This window comes from Erpetoichthys calabaricus, chromosome 11 (assembly GCF_900747795.2).
Source record: "Erpetoichthys calabaricus chromosome 11, fErpCal1.3, whole genome shotgun sequence".
NCBI classification, from domain to species: domain Eukaryota; kingdom Metazoa; phylum Chordata; class Cladistia; order Polypteriformes; family Polypteridae; genus Erpetoichthys; species Erpetoichthys calabaricus.
The window spans coordinates 71,091,348-71,108,853 of NC_041404.2; the positions used below are offsets into that span (position 1 = coordinate 71,091,348).

General features: G+C 40.4%; 1 protein-coding gene across 1 annotated transcript in view; it reads left to right on the forward strand.

The window, feature by feature from the left end:
• grm6a (glutamate receptor, metabotropic 6a) overlaps positions 1–17,506 on the forward strand; it is a 279,282-nt gene that overhangs the window by 128,336 nt on the left and 133,440 nt on the right. Inside the window, 4 exon segments of the mRNA XM_028813328.2 lie at positions 560–695; positions 855–1,009; positions 2,191–2,331; positions 7,807–8,007. Coding sequence (XP_028669161.1) covers positions 560–695; positions 855–1,009; positions 2,191–2,331; positions 7,807–8,007 — 633 coding nt within the window.

Below are 17,506 nucleotides of genomic sequence, written 5' to 3' on the forward strand. Positions count from 1 at the left end.
ACCCTACTGGAACGTTAATTGGATGAAGGACTTGGAGTTTAGGTTTTATTCTTTTATCCTCTTCTGTAATAGTCTCTTGTTCCTTGTAGTAATTGCCCCTTCCTTTGTTAGTAAATCCCCTTTTTGGTTTGAAAATTGGTTCTTGTCTGTTTGGGTTTGGGGGTCACCCCATGATAACACCCATAATTCCAAAATATACATTCTACCTGCTGTCTGTGAAAACGTTCATCAGGCAATTACTGTGGTAAAAATCCAAATCATATAAGGGACAATTTCAAATGTCTTGTTCAATTAATACAAAAATAGTTCTTTACACCATTTGATAATAATGAGATTTGATTTACTGTTAAACTGCAGATCACTTAGAGCTGTGATAGGAAGTATTACCTTCTTTGTTTTGTAATATAAACTACAAAAATATTTTGCATATTGAGAGGCTGTCTATGTATTGTGCTATTTCCCTGCAGGCCAATAATTCTCATGAGAAGTAAGAAATGTTGTTCCATATCAATGCACAAAATTTTTGAACACACAAACCTTTGTTTTTTGTGTTTTTGAGGTGGTTTATGTATTGCTCAGTCTCTCAAAATACCAAGAGAGCCCAAGCCCGGTGAGTTTGACAAGATCATCAAACGCCTAATGGAAACTTCTAATGCTCGTGGGATCATTATGTTTGCCAATGAAGATGACATTAAGTAAGTAATTTGAGTCTCCACGTATTTATTATCCAGTATATTGGATGCATGGTGATATGTTTAGAAAGTAAGAAAGATATAAGTAAATTACTATCAAATGAGGGTGTCTTAGGCTCTATTCTAGGTGCCCTGCCTGTCATCAATCTTCTCTCTACACAGACGTGTCCTAGGGGCAGCAAAGAAAGCAAACCTGACAGGCCACTTCTTGTTCGTGGGGTCGGACAGCTGGGGATCAAAGATTACTCCCATTTTGGACCAAGAAGATGTGGCAGAAGGAGCAGTTACCATACTTCCAAAGAGAGCATCAATTGAGGGTAGGAATTACCCGATTGGTCTCAGAGCCTCTTGTAACCTTGAAACACACTAGCTGTTCAAATGAAATCTTTGGGCTGTCACAAGTAGGAGACAGAACTTCTTTTTTTTGTGTGCAGAGTAAATTATAAATACCATTATTTTAAATGGATTTAGTTATTAATGTAAACTGAGACTGACTGAAGGAATTTTTAATGTGTATTGTTTGATTAGAAATTTCACAATTTATAGATTATTTCAACGTAATAATTTGTACCTAGCTGATGCTAGGGTTAAATAAGAAACTGATGTGAGCACTAGTGGGCACTTGATAGACCATGCCAGCAGGAACCGTTTCTGGGCATAACATGGGACTATCACATGCTCACTCATTCACATTCATAAGCAGGGCCAATTTAAAGTTTCTAAGAAGCCTAACCTGTGCTGTTTCGGGAAACTGGGAGGAAAACCCAGAGCATATGGAAAAAATGCAGGAATAAGAAGATGTAATATAAACTTTTAGACAGTAGCCACATGTGGAACCTGAACACGGAATGGTGTATCTGTGAAGCAGCCGAACTGACACTCTACCTGCAGTAATCAAAATCTTATAATACTGTAAATTCTCAAAATCAGACATTAGTAACAGGAGAAATTAAAGCTAATGGGAAGCAGGGAAGAATAATGATGTTCATAGTAAGAAATTGGAAGGACCAAGCTGTAGGTTTTCAAAAGAGGAGGTCACAAAATCACTTAAAAAGATGAAGATAGGTAAAGTAGCCAGCCCAAAATGCCCAAAAGTAGCTGGTGCCAAAAATGCTGAAGACAGTAGAAGGTCTTAGAGTTGAATGGTTGACTTGTGCAAAATGATTGTTTGTAAAGGTAGGATTCTTAAAGACTGGAAAATAAATGTGCTCATTCAAGCATAAAAAAGCAGAGATCCACTGTAATATGGGTTGTACTGAGCAGTTGGGCCAAATGTTCAAAAATGTCAATTGTGAAAATGCATTTTATATTTTTAAATATATATTTTTTGTAGAGCATATTTTATTATCATTATGAAATGAATGCACATTTGTTTTAGATAGGTTTTATTTTTTTTCAGGTTTAGTTTAGTAATCCTGTCATCTCCAAACATGGTAGTAAGTAACAGACACTGTTTATTGATAGCTTTACCAACTCTCCATGTTTCTTTGTAATATAGGGTTTGATCAATATTTCACAACACGTTCTTTAGAAAACAACCGCAGAAACATCTGGTTTGCTGAGTACTGGGAAGATGATTTTAAATGCAAACTTACTCGCCCTGGCAGTAAGAATGATAATGGACGGAAAAAATGTACAGGTGAGTGAAACTGTGCTTCAGAAAATTGATTTATTCTTGATATGCATCACCATTTATACAATCAATGACCTATTGAAGCTCTTAGAAAGACAGCAAGAATAGATTTATACATCTCTATAGCAAAGCCAGTTGTATAATGGCAACAGCCATACTATAAAAGACAACCGTTTATGTGGATGAAATAATAATGATAAAAACATCTTGTAAGCTTCTAAAAATATAAGCTGGTTTGAGACTTTTATTTTCCTAACTCTCCTATTCTAAGTCAGTGGGTAACTGATGTTATATACTATTTGAAACTGGAAAAAATCAAATTCTCACTTAGAGGATCTGTGCAGAATTTTTTCAAAACTTGGCAGGATCTAATCAATGACATTTTAGAATAAGCTTTTAAAGCAGTGAGGAGCAGATTCTCTCCCTTTTTTTCCTTTTTCTTCTCAATTTATCATTATTATTATTATTATTAATTCATCTACTTACTTATTTTTACTAGCTTTAAGTTTTACTCTGCTGGCTTAGCTCTCTTTCTCATGGGTGGGAGTTGATTTGTTTTCGATCTTATCTTTATAAAAAATGATTTATTTGTATGGAATGTTGTGTGATTTTAATAAAATCAATAAAATAAAATAAAAAATGTAATGATCATGATGTTTTTCTAAGGTCCTTGGTAACCACAGTAGCCATCAATAAATTTTAAACAACAAATGTAAAGCAACATATAATATACACAAAGACATTAATACTTTTAACAGACTCAAATGATGTGAAAACCCAAGTTGAAAATGAGAAGTATACCGAAGTGAAAAAGGCATCTCTAGGGGTGTGTTGGCTTAGTTTTATGAAGGCAGACAAATTTAACTGGAAAAGCATTTTGGGAATAAATGACTCCATTTTAAGGGCAAAGAATGAGTAGTGTTACAAAATACTAAAGAACCAAATACAGAAAATAATAAATAAAAATAAAATAATAATTTATACAACTCTTGAAAAAACATTGATATTCAGAAGCCTTTCAATCAAATGTGTTTGATGCCTACAAATAAGGAAAACGTTTTAGACCTGGGGTCCACTGAAGTAAAATTCTTAGTGATGCACCCAAGAACAGATACTCAAGAAGTAAAAACATCAAGATACAGCATGAGTGAACTAAGCTATTTTAATGATGGCAGGTTCATTGTATACATTCATAAAAATCAAGCTAATTCATTGGTTTTCTTGAGTCAGTGGGCCATTATCGTATTACATTAAAATATTTATGGTGATTCAGTCACTAATAGATGGTGTTTTGTCGTGGTAGGGTACTAGGATGAACCTATGTTCCCTTTCAGACTCTTTATTACATAGACCTGAATAGCATGCCTCAAATTCCATCTATAGCCTTTGTTTGTTTACTCAGCCTGATCACTGTCAGGATTAACTGCTATTATAGTTAAATACTTCTCCCTTTCTTTTACATCTGTAACCCTAGAGAGAAAGTTACATTTCTTATTCATACATAGATTAACTTGAGATTTCTAATTTTGTTTCCAAAATATATGCAGAGTAATATGAGTGTTGACAAAAACATTTAACCTAATTAATTCGAGGGACTGTTCTCCAGGAGGTCTCTGATCCAGCACTGTGAAAAGCACTTTATTATACATCTATTGGCCTGTGAGTGTGGCAAGCCTTGGATGAACCCTGATGGAACCAGAGGATAGACCCAAAAGGCACACATGTATCCAGGTGTGCCGTGGGCAGGAAGGGCCTGGGGGAGGGGACGTTGCAATAGCTAGGACCTGATGGATTTTTTGTGTTATCTGCTGTGCCATTGTTTTAGTATGTACCGGTACTGAGGCACAAAAGCTGGTATCGTTACCGAAGTCTCACTTTTAGTATCAATCAAACACTAGCAGAGATACAGCATGCCTCTGCAAGCATCAATTTATTCAGTCCTTGACAAACCTTTTGGATGACTGGAGCTAAAGCATTTGCCAGAGGTTGAGCTCTTTAGCATGATTCAGCAATCAGCCTCTATTTTATCTGTTCATCTCAGCCACCTTCATTACCAAATGTTGTCTTCCTGGAAGAGGAAAAAGTGCTATTGCTTCTAAAACTTGCTCTTACGGGGGCTCATAAATTTTACTTTTACAATTATGATCACACTTCTGATGTCACAAATAGGTATCAAAGCAGCAGCTTCACACTCAACTTGGATGTGGGTTGTAGCAAAGTACTTTTGTGCAGTCAGTTGCAACCAGATTGATACAGAACTTTCAACACTACTACCACAAATTACATAAAACAGATCAACCCTTACAAGAAATTCTTATCTAATCTAGTAGGGTCATAAATGTGCCTGAGTAACAACTGGCTTATCCAGCTCCCCCATAAAATGCCCCTTTTAACACAACGCACTATATTATGTCCAAAAAATATTAATGTGGAAAACATAAATACCCAAGTCATTCCATTACTTCCTGGAGAGACACAACTCTTTCTAAGCTCTGACAAACTTGACTCTGATCACAACAATAACCATCTTCATTGACATTACAAGTTCTGACCTGGAATTACCTTTTACACTTAAACGGCGTGTACAAAGAAATTTTCCAATAAACCTTTACACTGTGCCACACACTTTATTGTTTGCTTTCTATTTGCATCATCTACACCTTCACACTATTCTATATCTCATTCATACATCACGCTCTTTGTCATTCCCAACACCAGGGGTTGGCGAGCGAAGCGAGCAGGGGGCGGAGCCCCCTAGTTGATACAGAACTTTCAACACTACTACCACAAATTACATAAAACAGATCAACCCTTACAAGAAATTCTTATCTAATCTAGTAGGGTCATAAATGTGCCTGAGTAACAACTGGCTTATCCAGCTCCCCCATAAACATTATTTTTTAAAGTAAAAGTATGCCTGAAACCTACTCAACAAAGACAATTTTACAAAAAAAAAAAGATCAACCTCAACCTATATGCTAGATATTACTCCTCAATACTTGTTAAAATCCCTGCCCAAATGTACAAAGTATTATTCTCCACTGCAGATGGGTAACATAATCTCAGCCCAAATGCACAGTTTTCCTGTTTGTAAACCTGAGTATTGAAGCTGAGAAACTGAGTGATCTTTTTTCACAGTATCTGGGAACAGGATGTTGGATGGAATGAGTATAATTTTTAAAGATCTAAGCAGGATATATTTCAGGAATTAATTTACATTTTGCCTATTGCCTCTATTGCTTTGAAGTTTCAAGGTTATGAAGTTATTTTAAACAGGAAATAAATTGATTAGATGAGATCATAATATATAAGGGATGGAATACTGCTGACATCACCCTGGGATATAGTTAGGTTGTGGAAAGAGCACTTCATGGACCTCCTAAATCCCACCAACATCCCTTTGTTTGAGGAAGCAGAGTCAGGGCACTCAGAGGAGGACTCACCCATCACTGGAGCTGAGGTGGTTAAAATGTTCCTTGGTGGCAAGGCTCTGGGGTTGGATGATATTTGCCCTGAGTTCTTAAAGGCTGTGGCTGTTGATTGGCTGTCCTGGCTGACACAACTCTTCAACATTGCATGAAGGTCAGGGACAGTAGCATTGGATGGGGTGGTAGTTCCCATCTTCAAGAAGAGAACCAGGGATCACACTCTTCAACCTCCCTTGGAAGGCCTATGCCAGGTTTCTGGAAAGGAGGATTTGACTGTTGGTCCAGTCTCAGATTCAGAAGGAACTATGTGGATTTTCATCCTGCACACAGAGTACTGGGCCAGCTTTTTACCCTCACAAGGATTCTAGAAGGCTTATGGGAGTATGACCAACATTTCTTTATGTGTTTTGTGGACTTGGAAATGGCATGCAATCGTATCCCTTGGGGTGTCCTGTGTGGGTTGCTTTGAGAGCCTTTGTGGGCTATTTGGAACCTGTACAACTGGGGAGAAAGCTTGGTTCGCATTGCTGGCAGTAAATCAGACTTGTTCCTGGTGTGTTACTCTGCCAGGGCTGTGACGCACTGGGGTATTTTACAGCCGAGTGTGAAGCGGTGGATGAGAATCAGTCCCTGCAAGTCTGTGGTCATTATTCTCAGTTGGAAAAAGATGGGGTGCCCTCTCCAGGTTGAGGATGAGGTGGTGCTTCAAGCTGAGGAGTTTAAGTATTATGGGATCTTGTTCAAAAGTGAGGGTAGAAGGGAGAAGGAGATCGACTGGCAGTCTTGCAGACATTGTACCAGTTAGTTGTAGAGAAAAGGGAACTGAGCCGAAAGGCAAAGCTTATGATTTGCTGGTTGGTCTACGTCCATACCCTTACCTATGGTCATGAAGTTTGGGTAGTGACCGAAAGAACTAGATCGTGGATAAAAGCGTCAGAAATGAGTTTCATTCGCAGGGTTCCTGGACTCATAGACATTATGGAGGAGCTCAAAGTAGAGACACTGCTCCTCCACAACAAAAGGAGCCAGTTGAGGTGGTTCAGGTATCTGATAAGGAGACCTCCTGGATGCCTAACTGGGAAGGTGTTTTGGGTAAGTCCATCCAGGAGGTGACCTAGGGGCACACCCAGGACACACTGGCAAGATTAAATCTCTCGCCTGTCCTGGGAACAATTCAGTTTCCCCGTAACAAAGGTGGAGGAGGGTGGCAAGGAAACGGGATGTCTGGGCATCATTGCTTAGACTGCTGCCCCCACGACCTGGATCCAGATAAGCGGCAGAAAATGGATGGATGGATGGAGATCATAATTAATTTATCATACATGATCCAGTGCCAATCTTTGTAAAAAAAAATACACGCAGGTTTAGATATTTTACTCTGTATGAGAGTTAAAATTGTTTTTTAAGAGTCTCAATACATGGTTAGGAGTCTGTTGAATGGGAAGTTAAAGCTATGTCTCATCTACACATGGTATAAGTTAAAAGTGTTTAACAGCATGCTTCCTCTTACAAGAGAATGATATTTAATGTGTAAGGAAAGAAAAGAAAATTCAGCTGCTTTTGTAGTGGATAAATAAGAACCTACTTAAACTTAAGATTTAAAAAAATCCATGAACCCATCCATTTTACTGTTTTCTAAATCTATCTTTATGCTCAAAAATTCTGATGTGTAGTAAGAAACGCAAGTTAGAATCCCATCTTGTACTGGATATTGGTCTAATTGATGGTCACTGTAATTAAACTGTCACTTTACACATTACAATACAAGTAATTGTGCCAAGAACTGTGGCAGTGTAAACTATGGAAGAAAAGGAATGGAAACAGAGATGGAAGTGCCTCATAGCATCTCAGGAAATCCTGAATTAAAAATACCTTTGTAGGAGCACTGCTCACACAACAAATTCAAATTATTTTACCAGCATTTTTGAAAATGACTTCTCTTTTGCTGAAATCTCTGTTGTTTTGGGATAGCTGTTTCAGTCCTTGCCTAACATTAATAGAGTAGGTTTTTTGTTATAAATCTGTTTATTAATTCTTTCCATTTTATCTTTAGGGGAGGAGCGCATCAGTCGAGATTCGCCCTATGAACAGGAAGGCAAGGTGCAGTTTGTGATTGATGCAGTCTACGCCATGGCTCATGCATTGCATAACATGCACCTGGATTTGTGCCCTGGTGCCACAGGGGTGTGTGAGAAAATGGACCCAGTTGAGGGGAGATTATTACTACAGTATATTCGTGCTGTCAACTTTAATGGTAAGAGGTGCTGAATTTGCTGATCACTGAACTATAGCTAGACAATGCTAAATACTATTGCCTAAGAAATAAGAGTTAATGTTAAGTATAATCAGACATAATGAGATATGGGAATAATGGTCAGGCTGGCAGAGGTCACAGTGATTAATTTAATGGGAGTTCAAAGCCTTCAACTAGATAGTTTACAGCTTTTATTTAATGTTATATGGAGTACAAGTTAATAAAGGTTATGCTTAATTATATATTGCACTTATGAGATCATGTTATTCCAAGATTTTTGTGTTATAAACTATGAGAGATTAGAGGAGCTGAATATTTAATTTTAAGAAGAAAGTGTGTGATATCTTTATAGAAGTGCTTAAAATTATGAAAGGAATTATTTGGATGCTAACTCTTACTTTATAAGACATTCTTCAAAATGATTATTACATTTTCACATTTAACAAAGAACTATTGAAACATATAACAAGTTACCTTATAGTTCATCTGAAACTAGCACTATGGGAACTTTCAATGATGAAGACCATGATATTTTTTTGGGTTATGGAAATAGGTCTTTCTTCTTACTCATGTATGACTGCAAGTAGGTGAATTACTCTGGAAGGCACAATCCATATTACTAACTGAGAATGGTAAACCAGATGGACGCAGGGACATCCGGCCATGGGCCGTGGACGCAAAAGACGTACTGTGCAAGCGCCCCACAAACCCCCCCCCCCAAGCAACGGAAACCGCCCGGATGGAATGCAACGTAAACGCACAAAGCCATTGCACACGAAACGGGACACACACAAAGAAGAGGATTGAGACCCACGACACCCAAAGCCCCCCTCCAGTAACTGAAATAAGAAATGAGGCCACGCGCCCCTAGAACACCAAAAACAAAGGAGTCACACGCAGGCGCCACATAGCACACGAAACAGTTCGCACACAAAAAGGACGATTCAGCCCCACGACACACAAACACCCCCTCCACTAACAGAAATAAAAACTCAGGCAACAAGCCCCCAGCACACAAAAAAAAAGAAGCCGCGAGCGCCACACAAAGCCCATTGGACACGAAACGGGACAGACTACGGACATAGCACGCGAAACGCACACAAAAAGGACGATTCAGACCCACGACCACACTAACACACATACAAAAACGGGCAAGGCTCAATACAAACAATGAACGCCGTAAACTGCAACGGGCTTCTCACACAGCACAGGCAAATCGATTACAGCTCCAGAATAGCACGTCCCAAATCCTGCACATACAACGACGCGCCTCTCAAACGGCACAAGCAAAAGATACACGTCAAGGACATCAACGACAGACACCTGCTAAACGATTGCGCCAGTTAGCTGACAACGCGTTCAATAATAAGTCCACTATTCATGAAAATTCATTGGGATTAATTAATGTCATTTGCAATCATTGTCATTCACTTAACTTCCCTGAAGAAACAAATGGCAATACAAGTTATGAGTTTACACGTTGTTGTCAAAAGGGTCAAATTACACTGCCTCCTTTACATTCATTTCCTGCATATCTACAGAAACTTCTAACTAACGAAGTACCTGAAAGTAAAAACTTTATGAACTGCATTACATCCTACAATAGTTCATTTGATTTTGCATCTACTGGAGTAAATATCAGGTCACCAAAAGGCAATGGCCCATACTGCTTTCGCGTATGTGGACAAATATTACATCGCATTGGAACAGTGCACCCTGAAACAAATCAAGAACGCAAATATGCACAAATCACGTCGGCATACCGGTCCCAATCACAGAAACATCGGTATCCACTATGAAAATGAACAGTATCAATGCACGTCACATCCGTCTTGCCACACTATTAATTATAGATGAATGTACAATGGCATCCAGTCACTTACTCAACACCATTGATAAACTTCTACAAACGTTGATGAATAATAATATTCCCTTTGCAGGAAAGGTACTTTTATTAGGAAGAGATTTTAGACAGTGCTTAACTATTGCTCCAATTGCAATGCGCTCAGCTATTGTTCAGTCCACCTTAAAATACGCGGACAATTGGCATTGCGTTGATGAATAATAATATTCCCTTTGGAGGAAAGGTACTTTTATTAGGAGTTGATTTTAGACAGTGCTTAGCTATTGCTCCACATGCCATGCGCTCAGCTATTGTTCAGTCCACCTTAAAATACGCGACGACGTCATACATAAACAAGAAGAGACCGAACTACAATACATATACAGGCGCGAGACCTGATTGGTGATAATACGAAGAAACGAACAGTCCGCATATTAACAGTGAGTTCGATCCTCCTTACACGAACCCGCATCAAAAAAAAAAATTCACGTCGGCGCATACAACGCGCTTCGAAAACCGCGGAACAAAAAATGTTACGCGGACAATTGGCATTGCTTTCAAAACATACACTTGGTACAAAACATGCGATGTCCAGATCCCGCATATAACAATTGGTTATTACAACTAGGACATTGTACACTCACCAATATAGATGGACTTCACCCAGATATTATTACAATTCCTCAACCCTTTATCTGCGACGACTTACTTACGGAAATATTTGGAACAGCGGTCTCATTAGACCAAATACCCCTTTTAACACAACGAACTATATTATGTCCAAAAAATATTACTGTTGATCACATTAATAACCAGGTCATTTCATTACTTCCTGGAGAGTCACACCTCTTTCTAAGCTCTGACAAAGTTTACTCTGATGATGACAATGACCATCTTAATTTCCCCTTAGAATATTTGAACACTATTAACCCAGCCGGATTACCACAACACAGTCTTAGCCTTAAAAACGGAACAATAATCATGCTATTAAGAAACCTTAACACTAAACAGGGTTTATGCAATGGTACATGTTTAGTCGTCTACACCATGACACACAATCTTATTCAAGCAACAGTTCTTACAGAATCACATGCTAACAATACTGTTCTAATTCCTAGATTTGACCTTACAAGTTCTGACCTGGAATTACCTTTTACACTTAAACGGAAACAATTCCCCATTTAACCTGCCTTTGCCATGACCATCAACAAATCACAAGGACAAACCATGGACAAGGTTGGCATCTACCTATCTGAGCCCGTTTTTGTACATGGACAACTTTGTGTGGCCTTCTCACAAGTTCGACGTTCATCTGACATTAAAGTTAAGGTCATAAATGCTCCATGCCAAGGAAAACTCTTTCAAGGACAAGACACCATCTTTACTACTAATGTTGTTTACAAAAAAAATTTCCAATAAACCTTTACACTGTGCCAAACACTTTATTGTTTGCTTCCTATCTGCGTCATCTACACCTTCACACTATGCTATATCTCATTCATACATCACGCTTTTTGTAATTTCCCAACACCAGGGGTTGGCGAGCGAAGCGAGCAGGGGGCGGAGCCCCCTAGTAAGACAGAGAAAATGTGAGTAAAACTACATAAAAAATGGTTCACAGGGGTGATGATAATAATACAGCACCACATCACACGGTCAAAAAGAAAAGAAAAACAGCAGAAGTCATGTCTGGAAATGCATTGTGTTCAAGGCAGGAGAATTTTAGCATTCAACTGCCGAAATTGTGCTTATCATTATTTAAAAAAATACCTAAACACACACATACATGGTCTTTAGTTATTAATACTTTTACCCAATTATGGAGATCATTGAGAAATAGATTTGTGTGTACTTTGAGAATGCAATTATATGGCTGATCAGATGTGAGTTTTCATTGTTCAGCTTAGTACTGTGAAGTTGTAAGAAAAGACAAAATGATGGTGAGCTGAATCGCTTTTTATTGTAATACTGTGTCCAACACAGTCCCTAAACATGAACAAAACCTTTGCATTCATTCTGATTGCAACAAGCATGTCTGCAGATTTCCGTTTAAGCATCCATCTGTTTTAATAACCAGCTTGTACAGTTCAGGGACTGTGCACACTAGCAGTGCTAACAACAGTGGTAGCAAGTAAAAATCAAGGCATGTTTCAGACAAAGTGGCTATTTGGCATGTCTACACTGAAGATTCCCCTCCTTGAACTGCCACCTTATCATCGTGGTGGAGGGGTTTGCTTGTCCCAGTGATCCTAGGAGCTCTGTTGTCCGGGGCTTTATGCCCCTGGTAGGGCCACCCAAGGCAAACTGGTCCTAGGTGAGGGATGAGACAAAGAGCGGTTCAACAAACCTCCAATGATGAATCAAACCTTTGGACAACGTTTTCCCTTGCCCGGACGCGGGTCACTGGGGCCCCCCTTTGGAGGTGGGGCTCAATGGCGAGCGCCTGATGGCCGGGCCTGCACCCATGGGGCTCGGTCGGGCACAGCCGAAGAGGTAACATGGGTCCCCCTTCCCATGGGCTCACCACCTATGGGAGGGGCCAAGGAGGTCGGGTGCAGTGTGAGATGGGTGGTGGCCGAAGACGGGGACCTTGGCGGTCTGATCCTCGGCTACAGAAACTGGCTCTTGGGACGTGGAATGTCACCTCTCTGAAGGGGAAGGAGCCTGAGCTTGTGCGTGAGGTCGAGAGGTTCCGGCTAGATATAGTCGGGCTCACCTTGACGCACAGCTTGGACACTGGAACCAATCTCTTTGAGAGGGACTGAACTCTCTACCACTTTGGAATTGCCCCCGGTGAGAGGCGCCGAGCGGGTGTGGGCATACTTATTGCCCCCTGACTTGGAGCCTGTTCATTGGGGTTTACCCTGGTGGATGAGAGGGTAGCCTCCCTCTGCCTTTGGGTGGGGGGACGGGTCCTAACTGTTGTTTGTGCGTATGCGCCGAACAGCAGTTTGGAGTAGCCACCCTTTTTGGAGTCCCTGAAGGAGGTGCTAGAGGGCATACTTTCTGGAGACTCCCTCGTTCTGCTGGGAGACTTCAATGCTCACGTGGGCAATGACAGTGAGACCTGGAAGGGCGTGATTGGGAGGAATGGCCCCCCCGATCTGAACCCGAGCAGTGTTTTGTTATTGGACTTCTGTGCTCGTCACGGATTGTCCATAACGAACACCATGTTCAAGCATAGGGGTGTTCATATGTGCACTTGGCACCAGGACACCCTAGGACTCAGTTCTATGATCGACTTTGTGGTCATGTCGTCAGACCTGCGGCCACATGTCTTGGACACTTGGGTGAAGAGAGGGGCGGAGCTGTCAACTGATCACCACCTGGTGGTGAGTGGGCTTCGATGGTGGGGGAGGATGCCGGTCAGGCCTGGTAGGCCCAAATGTGTTGTGAGGGTCTGCTGGGAACGTCTGGCAGAGTCCCCTGTCAGAAGTAGCTTCAACTCCCACCTCTGGCAGAACTTCAACCACATCCCGAGGGAGGTGAGGGACATTGAGTCCGAATGGGCCATGTTCCGTGCCTCTATTGTTGAGGCGGCTGACCGGAGCTGTGGCCGTAAGGTGGTTGGAACCCGTTGGTGGACACTGGCGGTGAGGGATGCCGTCAAGCTGAAGAAGGAGTCCTACAGGACCTTTTTGTCCTTTAAATATTTAACATTTATCTATACTAATTAATAAAAGGCAAAGCCCTCACTGACTGACTGACTGACTGACTGACTGACTGACTCACTCATCACTAATTGTCCAACTTCCCGTGTAGGTGGAAGGCTAAAATTTGGCAGGCTGATTCCTTATAGCTTACTTACAAAAGTTAGGCAGGTTTCATTTCGAAATTCAACGCGTAATGGTCATAACTGGAACCTGTTTTTTGACAATATACTGTAATGGACGGCAGCTTGATGGCCGTGGGAGGCGGAGTTGAGTGTCACGTCATCACGCCTCCCACGTAATCACGTGAAAAGACTGTGAATGCAGTAGGGAGAAATGAAGTAAGAGCCGCAAACAGCGAAGAACAAAAAATTCATTAAACAATTGAGAAGGGAGCGAGTGAAGCATACAAGCATCTTCATAAGGGAAACAAAGCACGGTGTAAAACATAAGTTTAAATTAAGTTTATAGAAACGCTCCCGTTAAGGATTGCAATAACATATTCGCGAGATAAAAGTTTAATGAGAAGACACGAGGTATAAACGAACCACACGCCGTGGCGCAACGTTAGGGGCAACAGTTTCAACCATTCTATGATCTGCTTCTCGCAACTGAAAGACGGCACATGGCGGATGTTAGCCGACTTGCTGACCGCAACGTTAGGGGCTTCAACTCTGGCGCTGACGATAGAGATTCGATTCACGAGAGGGGATGCAGTGAGTGTGTATGCCTGATGAGCCCAGAATTAGGGAGAAACACGTGTCGCATACTCTTTGCATTATTTGAAAGTAAACTATTAAAACCATTCTATGATCAGCTTCTGGGAACAGAAAGAGGGCACGTGGCGGATGTAAGGCGACTTCCTGACCAACCACAAGCGTAACCTGGCAGGTAACCACCCATACAGTCAGATTGTGATTCAGAAAACGAATGCCATGAATGTAATTACCACGATCTACATACTGTCAAATAAACGAAACACACGCCGTAGCGCGACAGCTGTGAAAAGCGAGGTTCACAAAAAAACAGATCCTTAACAAATTGTTATTGGTATATTTTCGCTCCGTTTAAAAAGGTTTTCTTTTCTTCTTAAAAAATTAAAAGCAGTTCTTCGCCGCAACGAAGCGTGAGAATTTGGCTATATATATCTGCTTCTCGCAATTAAAAGAGGGCACATGGCGGATTTTAGACGACTTCATGACCAAACATAAGTGTTACCTGCCAGGTAGGGTTACCACTTTTAATACAAAAAAATAAGGGACGCATACTGCAGCGGGTGCCACATCTCAGTGCCAACAGTTTGCAGACTCTACTTAAAAGACCCGCCCTCCTCACTGGACAGTTAAAAAGACCAATCAAACTAACGATGACATCAAGTATTACCCAATCAAAAGTAGGAAAGGAGGCATCTTCATAAAATGCGTGTGGGATGATTTGCATGAGACGCTGCTTTAAAAAAAATGATAAAAAAAATACGGGACAAATCCCGTCCCGTATTGATTCAAAACAGGACGCGCAATTTCATTCTCAAATGCGGCACGATTCCGTATTTTAAAGGACGGGTGGCAACCCTACAGTGCCAGGTAACCACCCATACAAGCAGATTGTGATTCAGACTAGGAATGCAATGAATGTAATTACCCCGATCTACATACAAGGCGAAAGTCTTGCAACATTCAAAGATGATGGTTTGGGATAAGTACAACATAAAAGAGCTTATGAAGCCTTGAACCGAAAAAAGCAAGATCTCAGAGATCGTAAAAAAAAAAATAGGAGGTAATGTCGTTTTACTCGCTGTAGATTTTAGTCAAACATTACCAGTTATTCCACGAGGGAGACCAGCAGATGAACTCAACGCGTGTTTAAAATCCATGCTTCTCCCACGCTCGGTTATATGTTGCGTGTTCTCGGGTAGGTACACCAAAAAATGTATACATTTAAGCATGTAATGGGCAAACAAAAAATGAGGTATACCCGAAGGCACTGCAGTAGTACTTAATGTAACTTTACTTCTTAAATGTTAATGTTTTACTGTTTAATAATTTATACGCTTCTTATATGTTGTTCAAATTCTTTTTTCAAAATACCAGTGACAGCGCAATGCACGATAACATGGAGCGAATACACCATACGCATCCGCCCACGGCCGCCCTGGTGTGCGCAGATAGGAGTTGATTCTACAATAAAATAAAATAAAGATAAAAAGAGTAATACAGTCATCACCCATAAAGCGGATAGTAGACGTGACGTACTATATGTGTACCAGATTTCAAGTCAATAGGTGAAACGGTTTGCGAGCTACAGGTGATTTAAAATCCTGGACAGACAAACAAATAGTCACGGTAGCAAATTACAGAAGAAGATTTTACTGTTTAATAATTTATATTTATATGAAATGTGCTTCTTATATATTACTTCATATTCTCATATGATAATGATGTTAATGTTGTTTATATTGATTTCTATGTTATTGAAACTGCATGTATGTGTGTATGTGAATGTATATATATATATATATACTAGCAAAATACCCGCGCTTCGCAGCGGAGAAGTAGTGTGTTAAAGACGTTATGAAAAAAAAAGGAAACATTTTAAAAATAACGTAACATGATTGTCAATGTAATTGTGTTGTCATTGTTATAAATGTTGCTGTCGTTTATATATATATATATATACAGTGGTGTGAAAAACTATTTGCCCCCTTCCTGATTTCTTATTCTTTTGCATGTTTGTCACACAAAATGTTTCTGATCATCAAACACATTTAACCATTAGTCAAATATAACACAAGTAAACACAAAATGCAGTTTTTAAATGATGGTTTTTATTATTTAGGGAGAAAAAAAATCCAAACCTACATGGCCCTGTGTGAAAAAGTAATTGCCCCCTTGTTAAAAAATAACCTAACTGTGGTGTATCACACCTGAGTTCAATTTCCGTAGCCACCCCCAGGCCTGATTACTGCCACACCTGTTTCAATCAAGAAATCACTTAAATAGGAGCTGCCTGACACAGAGAAGTAGACCAAGAGCACCTCAAAAGCTAGACATCATGCCAAGATCCAAAGAAATTCAGGAACAAATGAGAACAGAAGTAATTGAGATCTATCAGTCTGGTAAAGGTTATAAAGCCATTTCTAAAGCTTTGGGACTCCAGCGAACCACAGTGAGAGCCATTATCCACAAATGGCAAAAACATGGAACAGTGGTGAACCTTCCCAGGAGTGGCCGGCCGACCAAAATTACCCCAAGAGCGCAGAGACAACTCATCCGAGAGGTCACAAAAGACCCCAGGACAACGTCTAAAGAACTGCAGGCCTCACTTGCCTCAATTAAGGTCAGTGTTCACGACTCCACCATAAGAAAGAGACTGGGCAAAAACGGCCTGCATGGCAGATGTCCAAGACGCAAACCACTGTTAAGCAAAAAGAACATTAGGGCTCGTCTCAATTTTGCTAAAAAACATCTCAATGATTGCCAAGACTTTTGGGAAAATACCTTGTGGACTGATGAGTCAAAAGTTGAACTTTTTGGAAGGCAAATGTCCCGTTACATCTGGCGTAGAAGGAACACAGCATTTCAGAAAAAGAACATCATACCAACAGTAAAATATGGTGGTGGTAGTGTGATGGTCTGGGGTTGTTTTGCTGCTTCAGGACCTGGAAGGCTTGCTGTGATAGATGGAACCATGAATTCTACTGTCTACCAAAAAATCCTGAAGGAGAATGTCCGGCCTTCTGTTCGTCAACTCAAGCTGAAGCGATCTTGGGTGCTTCAACAGGACAATGACCCAAAACACACCAGCAAATCCACCTCTGAATGGCTGAAGAAAAACAAAATGAAGACTTTGGAGTGGCCTAGTCAAAGTCCTGACCTGAATCCAATTGAGATGCTATGGCATGACCTTAAAAAGGCGGTTCATGCTAGAAAACCCTCAAATAAAGCTGAATTACAACAATTTTGCAAAGATGAGTGGGCCAAAATTCCTCCAGAGCGCTGTAAAAGAC